The sequence below is a fragment of the Priapulus caudatus genome, unplaced genomic scaffold (assembly GCF_000485595.1).
Source record: "Priapulus caudatus unplaced genomic scaffold, Priapulus_caudatus-5.0.1 Scaffold667, whole genome shotgun sequence".
Taxonomy (NCBI): domain Eukaryota; kingdom Metazoa; phylum Priapulida; class Priapulimorpha; order Priapulimorphida; family Priapulidae; genus Priapulus; species Priapulus caudatus.
In genome coordinates, this window is record NW_014577728.1 from 211,937 (window position 1) to 222,830 (window position 10,894).

General features: G+C 49.9%; 1 protein-coding gene across 4 annotated transcripts in view; it reads right to left on the bottom strand.

Moving 5' to 3' along the window:
- Positions 1–10,894, bottom strand: part of LOC106812624 (dystrobrevin alpha-like) — a 74,373-nt gene that overhangs the window by 59,880 nt on the left and 3,599 nt on the right. The window contains exons 1-2 of one of the 4 annotated variants that reach the window (XM_014816540.1): positions 6,346–6,457; positions 87–201 (exon numbers count right to left, since the gene is read on the bottom strand). In XM_014816540.1, the coding sequence (XP_014672026.1) occupies positions 87–201; positions 6,346–6,350 (120 nt within the window). In that variant the 5' untranslated portion in view covers positions 6,351–6,457. Of the gene's footprint in view, positions 1–86; positions 202–983; positions 1,148–6,300; positions 6,458–10,894 lie in introns of those variants that run through there. The other 3 variants (XM_014816538.1, XM_014816539.1, XM_014816541.1) reach the window with 3 other exon arrangements.

Consider the following 10,894-nt stretch of genomic DNA (forward strand, 5'->3'; position numbering starts at 1 on the left):
TTTTGCGGTTGTCATACTCACGCGGGGCATAGTAGAAGGTGCCAGGCTTCGGTCTGGTGCGGGCGAGCGAGCGTACGTATACTTACCGCGTTGTTCATGTCGGCAGCTAGACGGGCAGCATAACGCGCTATGAGTCGATGTTCCTCGTCTAGTCGAGTCGAGTCGAGCCGCGAGTCTAAGCTGGCGTTCTGCTTGCTTGGACTGCAACAACGAGAGGATGGCTTTAGTGTGAGCTAGCATGGTCAAGTGTGGCGTTAGTGTGAGCTAGCATGGTCAAGTGTGGTGTTCGTGTGAGCGGTGAGCTAGCGTGGTCAAGTGTGGTGTCAGTGTGAGCGGTGAGCTAGCATGGTCAAGTTTGGTGTTAGTGTGAGCGGTGAGCTAGCATTGTCAAGTGTGGCGTTAGTGTGAGCTAGCATGGTCAAGTGTGGCGTTAGTGTGAGCTAGCATGGTCAAGTGTGGCGTTAGTGTGAGCTAGCATGGTCAAGTGTGGCGTTAGTGTGAGCTAGCGTGGTCAAGTGTGGTGTTAGTTAGAGCGGTGAGCTAGCGTGGTCAATTGTGGCGTTGGTGTGAGCTAGCGTGGTCAAGTGTGGCGTTAGCGTGAACGACAAGCTAGCGTGGTCAAGGTTGTGTTGAGGGCAGCTTCACGCAACGATTGTCACTAGATACGTGACTGATTATACGGTGGTGTATATCGAACGAGATTTCATGCTGAGCACAGCTGCATGCATACGTCTTTCCGCAGCCACCCCGCCTGATTACGTATTGTGTGTGCACGTTATATATGATATTATCATTAGCGATTGATAGGATCCGTACGTGGAATGACTCGCTGCACGCGAAGAAATCTGAAGTAATTCTCGAGTATAGAGTTTCACACGATATGCGTTGAACATGTCGGCAATCACCCTGACAGGCGAATGCACTGCCAATCATCCCTACACTCAGTAAAATACAGAATTATTGCATCCTGTAAAGATACGTACACTAAAAATACCATCGCGGTCACAGCCGACGTTCAATAAATACAATAGGTATATTCTGGTCACGGCACCAATGTAACGTTGGTATTCGTACGTCCCTCGTACACGTCAGTAAACGTTCGTAGACAGTGATGGTCGAAGACGTCTTATATATTATAGACGGCTTTATTCTAATACATATGATGCGACATGCACAAACTCGGCCGTCGCCTTGCCACACCCTGCTTTCCCCTCCCGCACATTCCTTCTTCTCCATCTAGGTCAAGCCCGCCATACGCCCAGTCTAAACCTGTTGTGTCCGGTTTGGACCGACGACCAGCGCGACTCTGCATACAATGCTCTGTGTCGCGTGACTCTTGCTGTGGCTGACAACAGCTGTGTTCTGTGGCGCACTCTTATAATAGTGTCGTATTGCAGTGCCACAATATAGCAAAAACACAATTTTCGTCACTGCTGGTGTTCAATAAAGACATTAGGTAGACTAAAGACACCACAGTAGTCACATCCGACGTTCAATAAAGACATCGTGTATGATAAGCAGCACCGCCGTCACTGCTGGCGTTTGTAAAGACACGTTTACTAGCAACACCATCACGGTTACTGTCGCCGTTTAGTAAGAACATTATGTGTACTAAAAACACCATCGCGATAACAGTCGGCGTTTAATTAAGACACATTTATGATAATAAAACTAAGATGGAAATGGGGCTGGGTGTGGGCCACACACTGCGGAAGGAAGCGACCGACATAACACGAACGGCGCTGAGCTGGAACCCGCAAGGAAGACGTTGGGTAGGGTTAGGGTTAGGGTAACCTGGAGGCGAGACTCGAAGGCGGAACTCAAGAAGAAGGGCTATACCGAGATGAAAATGGAGCGGAAAACGACCAACCGAGCGACATGGAGGGAGTTCACAAATGACCTATGTCGCCCAAGAGACTGAAGGGTTACAGAGAGAGAGCGAGTGAGCGAGAGAGAGAGAGATGATAATAAAATTAACATTAATTGAAGATGGCAATGGACAACGTTCTACACAGGCTTTCGGTTGAGCACAGAAGCGTTCGCACGGGGTTCTGCTAACACGTCGATTAATTTTGGCGACAACGACGACGCGGTAATCGGTGGCGGAGAACAACGCCGACAACCGTCATAAGCATGTCGTCGGCATAAACGCTGCTCGATAAACGACCTGTTTGCGCAGTGCTTCGCCAGCGCGCCTGCCCCGCCTGCCTGCCGCATGCACGCGCATCGATCGTCGGCACACTCGTTCTCCGCGCGCGCGAAAACCGTCGGGAACACGCGCGACGCGTCCGCGGTTTATATACAACCATGGCAACGCCGACGCGACGACTCGAATGTCAACTAAATGGTGACGTTGACGTGCGCGGTGACTAATGGGTGACGTTGGCGCGATGTATTGTCTCTAGTGTGGTGAGGACACGAACTCCGAACGCGCATATAACTGATGCTGGCGCGACACAGTCTCCGACGGTGTGACACCATTAACTCAGCGTCTGCCGTGATGGTGTTAGTGCGAGGCTGCCTCTAATGATGGGATGCAATTAACTGAACATCTACGTGCGGTGATAGTCGGTGTAAAGCTGCCTCTACTGATGCTATGCAATTAACTCGACATCTGGGATAACGAAAATAGCGTGAGGCTACGTTTACTAATATAGTACTATTACTGAAGATCTACCCGCTGTGGTGTCGGTAACATCCCATTTCGCCTACTCCCATTTCGTCTACTCTCAGAATCGACAATATTCCCATTTCGCCTACTCTCATTGTTTCATTTTTATGCTACTGTATTTTATATTTTTGTCAAGTTGTGTTCTCATTATTTGTACCTGTTTTCTTCTGATTCTTGTAGTCTATGTATGCCAATCAAAACCATATTTTAATATTTATAAATGATTATTTAGTGAACAAACCGATCGTATAGACGAAATGGGAATGGGGTGGATTTTGAGCGTAGACGAGTTGGGAGTAGGCGAAATGGGTGTAGGCTAACTGGGAATTTTGCTGTAGGCGAAATTGAAATTTTGCCGTAGGCGAAATGGGAGTAGGCTAACCGGGAATAAACCGTGCTGTCTATTAACATAATATCGGTTGGGGATATGTGCCTTCTAACTATTCAGGCGAATCCTACACAGCATGCAGGTATTATTATTATGAAGGTGACTATACAATCACAGATACATCACACATTATTATAAACCTACATCAATGGGTTGTTACCACTAAGGCACGTACACACACGCACTCACTCGCGCACGCACGCACGCATGCTCTCACTGACGCGTACTCATACATACAGACACACACACACACGCGCGCGCGCGCGCACTCACTCGCGCACGCACGCACGCATGCTCTCACTGACGCGTACTCATACATACAGACACACACACACACGCGCGCGCGCGCGCACTCACTCGCGCACGCACGCACGCATGCTCTCACTGACGCGTACTCATACATACAGACACACACACACACGCGCGCGCGCGCGCACTCACTCGCGCACGCACGCACGCATGCTCTCACTGACGCGTACTCATACATACAGACACACACACACACGCGCGCGCGCGCGCACTCACTCGCGCACGCACGCACGCATGCTCTCACTCACGCGTACTCATACATACAGACACACACACACGGCGCCACTCACTCGCGCACGCACGCATGCTCTCACTCACGCATACTCGTACAGACACATACACACACACGTACACACGTACGCACAGATGTTGACACGCAGTTACGCACGCATTGAGCACCCAGTACACCCAAATAGGTGTATAAATTCTATCGTTTAAAATGCGAGTGCCTCCACGGCCATGAATGCTAGTTGCCTATTGATCAAGGTCTCCACAGCCTCTGCAACACGGGATTCTAGCAAATACAGTACGCTGCGGAAACAGGCGCGATGGGAGAAACTCTCAGCCAAGCTGTGAGAGCATAAAGAAGACTGGAGCCAGAGGGCGGGACGCATGCAGCGGACGTTCGTATGGCGCCTGCCTGGCGACAACTTCACATCAAGCTGCGCTTCTATATACCATTCACGCAATTTAGTGTACATCATTCACTGATTAAGGAACGCGTGGCGGGACGAATGCCAACGCACGGGACGCACGCGCACGATGCACGCACGAACCACACGACGAACTGCAAGCACGAACGCACGACGCACGCGCGAACGCACGCACTGGACTCACGGAATATTTTATGCGCACTGACTCAGTGCATTGCGCACATACGGCACTGCACTTTAACGGCAACGTATTGATTATTGAGGCCACGCACGCCACGCAGGCATTTCACGCCCCATTGACCGCACGGCGTCCACCACCCACACACACACACACCAACACACACACACACACACACAACACACACACACACACAACACACCACGCTACGCACGCACGCACTGAACACACGTACTGGACTCACGGCTAATTCACACGCAACGTATCATATACTCAAGGACACGTATGGTGTACCGCTTGTACTTTTTAGTACGCTCAAGGACGTGCGCGCACGCGCCCATAATCCCGTCATACTATTCACTCAACCCGCGTGCGCACACACGCATGTACATGCACGCACCCACATAATAAGATCTCGTTATCAATATCATGCCGCACGAGACGGATTGCGAACCATTAAGAGATAAATGCGCATACATGCACAGCTTTGTCTTCCACTTCCCATCACCAGCGACCCTACAATACGACTAGCTGCTGCAGCAACCGGCCCCCCTGCAGTCAGGCATTCAGCCGCATACTTGCGCTTAAGCCTTACAGTCAAGCCTCACTTTGGCTGTCGCCTTCGCCGTTCTCAACCACGGCTTCCGAGACGTCCCCTTGCTGCTTCAGCATGCAGCCAGCACACCTGTCAAGCTGCTGCACCGGGGAAGCCAGGTCGTCATACCAGCGTACTACTGACGTACACACTATCAGTGCATTAGTGACGTAGACATTATCAGCGCACTAGTGACGTAGATACTATCAGCGTACTAGTGACGTACACACTATCAGTGTATTAGTGACGTAGACATTATTAACGCACTAGTGACGTAGATACTATCAGCGTACTAGTGACGTAGTTACTATCGTACTAGTGACGTAGTTACTATCGTACTAGTGACGTAGATACTATCAGCGTACTAGTGACGTAGACACTATTAGCATACTATTGACATAGTTACTATCAGCGTACTAGTGACGTACACACTATCAGCGTACTACTGACGTTGACACCATCAGCGTACTATTGACGTAGTTACTATCAGCGTACTATTGACGGAGACACTATCAGCGTACTAGTGACGTACACACTATCAGCGTACTAGTGACGTAGCTTACTAGTTTCAGCGTACTAGTGGCGTAGATTACTATCAGCGCTACTAAAAAAATTGACGGGAGACACTATCGGTACTTAGTGACGTACACACTATTCAGCGTACTAGTGACGTACACACTATCAGCGTACTAGTGACGTAGATACTATCAGCGTACTAATGCACGTTACGGGGACATTACTTCAGTACACCGCACGCACACACACGCACGCACGCACATACACGCACGTACACACATACACGCACGCACGCACCCACACGCACGCACGCACATACACGCACTCACCCATGCAGGTAGACACTATCAGGCGTTACTTCATACACGCAACGGGCACGCCACATACACGCACGTTACACACATACACCACGCACGCACCGGCACATAACACGCACTCACCATGCAGGGTTAGACACTATCAACGTGTGCTCATACACGCCCACACACGCATCAATACACGCACGCACGCACATTACACGTACGCACGGCTCATTACAGCAAACACCCGCATACATACACGGCACGCCACGCCCAATACCGCCGACCACGCACATTACACGCACGCCACGCAACATACACGAACGCACGCACATTTTTACCACGCACGCACGCACATACACGCCACGCACTGGCGACATACACGCCACGCCACGCAAACATACAACGACTCGCCCATGCAGGTAGACACTATCAACGTTGCTCATACACGCACACACGCTCATACACGCACGCACGCACATACACGCACGCACGCTCATACACGCCACGCGCACGGCACATACACGGTCACGGCACGCCATACCGCCACGCACGCACATACACGCACGCACGGCCTCAACACGCCACGCGCACGAACATTTACACGCACGGCACGCGGCCCATTACCCGCACGCACGCACAAACACGCACGTACGCACATACACGCACGTACGCACATACACGCACTCACCCATGCAGGTAGACACTATCAGCGTTGCTCATACAACAGGTGTACCTCATTTACGACGCTGCCCGCACACGCGATGACGGCTGCTTGCGGCGCGACTGCTCGGCTCAGCTCGCCGGCTCCTCATCCCTCCCGTGCGCTGGACAGCCGCAGTAGCAGCGGCAGCGGCAGCAGCAGCAGCAGTAGCAGCCAGGCAGGATGGCATGTGAGAATGAGCTACGCAGCGCGGAGGAGTAGCAGGCACAGAAACAGTAGTAGCGGCAGCAGTAGCAGCAGTAGTAGCAGCAGCCGGAGGAGAGCGATGAGTAGTAAGGGGAGGAGTAGCAGGGATCAGTAATAAGCAGTAGGCCGCACAGGGCACTGAAAGCCAGCAACCAGCATGGGTGCAGCAGACATGCAGCCCAGCAGCAGCAGTAGTAGTAGTAGTAGTAGTAGTAGTAGTAGTAGTAGTAGTAGTAGTAGTAGACGTGGCGGCGGCAGTGTGGCAGCGGCAGCAGCGGCGGCAGCAGCAGCACCAACAACAGCAGCAGCACCAACACCAACAACAGCAACAGTAGCAACCGCAGCAACAACAACAACAGCAGCACCAACAACAACAACAACAACAGCAGCAGTAGCAACAGCAGCAGCACCAACAGCAGCAGCAGTAACAACAGCATCAGCAGTAGCAGTAGCCGAGAAGCACTTGCAGTAATTACTCGTCTGGGGCGACGGCGATGTGAAGCCATGCAGACCAAGCCAAACATCGTCACGCGCACGTTCACGGGGGCTTCTGTCTATTACTCAGGAATCGCGCGGTTTATTATAGATGAAGCCATCTTCATCTAGTGTGTTTTCACGTATTCGTATGTCGGATGATGACATGTTGTCGAATGTTACCAGGTGAGGAGAACATGGGAATGCCGCCCCCACCGTCTCATCACTGGTCTTTCCTTATTCCACCTCTATTTCTCTCTCTCTTTATCTCTCTTGCTCTCTCTCTCTCTCTCTCTCTCTCTCTCTCTCTCTCTCTCTTTCTCGCTTTCTCTCTTGCTCCCTCACTCCGTCAATCGCTATTTCTCACTCTATCTCTTAACACGAAACTGAGTAGAATTTTAACGCTATTCACAATTACATGACTTAATTCTAGTGATGGCAACAAACAACAAAAAACGTTCGGTAGTTGTACAATAAATTGGAAGATGTCCTTTGAAGTTTTAACCACAAAAGCTGTCGGAGTCGAATACGAGAAATTGCGATTGAAATATGTTGTATAAGCTAGGTATAACGTAAAGTATAGTACGGAGGTACGCCAGAATATAGCAATATCAAGCAGCAGTGACGTCTCATATAGAAAATATACTCAATGTATGAGGGGAAAAGAAAGCAGAAAACAACACGGGTCCTGCTCTGGAATTATCCCTCATGTTAGATCTAGCTATACTTCAATTTCTAGGAATACATCGGTGTATTTTGCGCGTTTTACATGACATTCGGTTATTAATTTCGACCAACTGAAAATCATCAAAAGCAGTGTAAATCAGATTGGCTAATCTGTTAATCAAAACATTTATGGAAATTTTAATAAAGCGCAGAAATTAACGCTTATATAAACGTTAGCGGTAAAATGATTTTAGACTTTGTGCATAGCACAGACAGGCTTAGCAGTGCCACGCCGCTTCTTGTTAAGGCTTTAAAGGAATAATAGGTCCATTGATTATGCAATGTTGACGAATGCTAGAGTAACTGGCACCTTGTGTAGTTAGTAAGTACATTACCTTATAGCCAAACGCGTATTAGTTTGTCCAATATCACTGCTGGTTACATTACAAACAAGACTTGAAATCGGTTGTTGATATGTATCAACGTATCATTTACGTGCCGTAAATGTCATCCAAGAGTCAAGCGATGACGTAAACATTTGTGCACACTCACGCGTACTCATACATACAGACACACACACACGCGCACTCACTCGCGCACGCACGCATGCTCTCACTCACGCATACTCGTACAGACACATACACACACACGTACACACGTACGCACAGATGTTGCACGCAGTTACGCACGCATTGAGGCACCCCAGTACACCCAAATAGGTGTATAAATTCTATTCGTTAAAAATGCGAGTGCCTCACGGCCATTGAATGCTAGTTGCTATTGATCAGGTCTCACAGCCCTCTGCAACACGGATTCTAGCAAATACAGTACGCTGCAGAACAGGCGCGATGGGAGAAACTCTCAGCCAAGCTGTGAGAGCATAAAGAAGACTCGGAGCAGAAGGCGGACGCATGCAGCGACGATCAGTATGCGCTGCCATGGCGACAAACTTCACATCCAAGCTGCGCTCCTATATACCATTCACGCCAATTAGTGTACATCTTCACTGATTAGGAACGCGGGCGGACGAATGCACGCACGGACGCACGCACGAATGCACGCACGAACACACGCACGAATGCAAGCACGAACGCACCGACGCACGCGCGAACGCACGCACTGACTCACGGAATATTTTGCGCACTGACTCATGCATGCACATACGCACTGACTTACGCACGTATTGACTTATTGAGGCACGCACGCACGCAGGCATTCACGCCCCCATTGACGCACGCGTCCACACACACACACACACACACACACACACACACACACACACACCACACACACACACACACCACACACACACACACACGCACGCACGCACGCACGCACCCACGTACTGACTCACCGGCTAATTCACACGCCAACGTATTCATATACTCAGACACGTATGAGTGTACGCTTGTACTTACGTACGCAGACGTGCGCGCACGCGCCCATAATCCCGTCATACTATTCAGCTACAGACCCTGCAGTCGCGCACACAGCATGTACATGCCACGACCACAACCCACATAATAAGATCTCGTTATCAATATCATGCCGCACGAGACGGATGCGACCATTAAGAGATAAAGCGCATACATGCACAGCTTGTCTTCCACTTCCCAATCACCAGCAGACCCTACAATAACGGACTAGCTGCTGATCAGCACCGACGCCCACCCTGCAGTCAGGCATTCAGCCGCATTACTGCGCCTTAAGCTTACAGGTCAGCACCCTCACTTTGCTGTCGCCTCTCCTTCTCAACCACGGCTTCCGAGACGTCCCCTTGATAGAAAGACATGATTCAAGCATGCCAGCCAGCAACCTGTCAAGCTATGCTGCACCGGGGAGCCACGGTCGTACTATACACAGAACGTACTACTGACGTACACACTATCAGATGGGCATTTAGACTGGACGTAGACATTAATCGTAGACGCACTAGTGGACGTAGATACTATCAGCGTACTAGTGACGTAAACACACTATCAGAAATGATATTAGTGACAGTAAGACATTTTATTAACGCATAGTGACGGTAGATACTAATACAGAAAACGTACTAGTGACGTAGTTACTATCGTCTAAGTGACGGTAAGCTTACTATAAACGGTACTAGTGACGTTAGATTACTATATCAGACACTAGATGACGTAGACAGTATTAGCAACATACTATTGACATAGTTACTATAGACGTACTAGTAAGACGTACACACTATCAGACGTATAACTACTGACGTTGAACACCATCAGACAGTACTATTAGACGTAGTTACTATCAGAACGCTTACTATTTGACGGCAGACACTATTCAGCGTAATATTGAAACGATACACAAACTATCAAGAAAAACGTACTAGTGAACGTTAGTTACTTATACAGAAGCGTACTTAGTGACGTAGATACTATCAGCAACCGATACTATTACGGAGACACTATCAGATAAAAACGTACTAGTGACGTACACACTATCAAGGCGCTACTAGTAGAACGTACACACCTATGCAAGCGTACTAGATAGACGTTAGAATACTATCAGACCGTAATAATGACGTAGGCGGGATTACTCATACACGCACCAGCACACACACGCACGCACGCATCATACACGCAACGTACACACATACACGCACGCCACGCACCACACGGCACGCACGCACATGTTACACGCACTGCACCCAATGCATGTAGACATATCAGCAGATTAACTTACACGCAACGCAGGATACAACGCCACGTAACACAATACACGCACATGCACGCACGCATACACGCACTCACCACTGCAAAGTGACATATCCAACGATTGACTCAATTACACAGACACACACGCCTAGTAGCACGCACAGCACGCACATACACGTACGCACCAGCTCATACAACGCACGCCCAGCAACATAACGCCGCAAACGCCACATAACCAAGCACGCACGCACAGTTTACACAGCACACCACGCACAATACAACGAACGCACCGCACATCAACAGCACGCACGCACATACACGCACGACACGCACATACACAGCGACGACGCAACCATACCACGAACGCGTCCGCCCTCATTGCAGGATAGACACTATCAACGTTGTCATACACGCCAACGCACGCTCATACAGTCGCACGCACGCACATACACGCACGCACGCTCATACACGCACGCAGCACATACACGCACGCAACGCCATACCCGCACGCACGCACATACACGATCGTTCGCTCATACACGCACGCAGCACATACA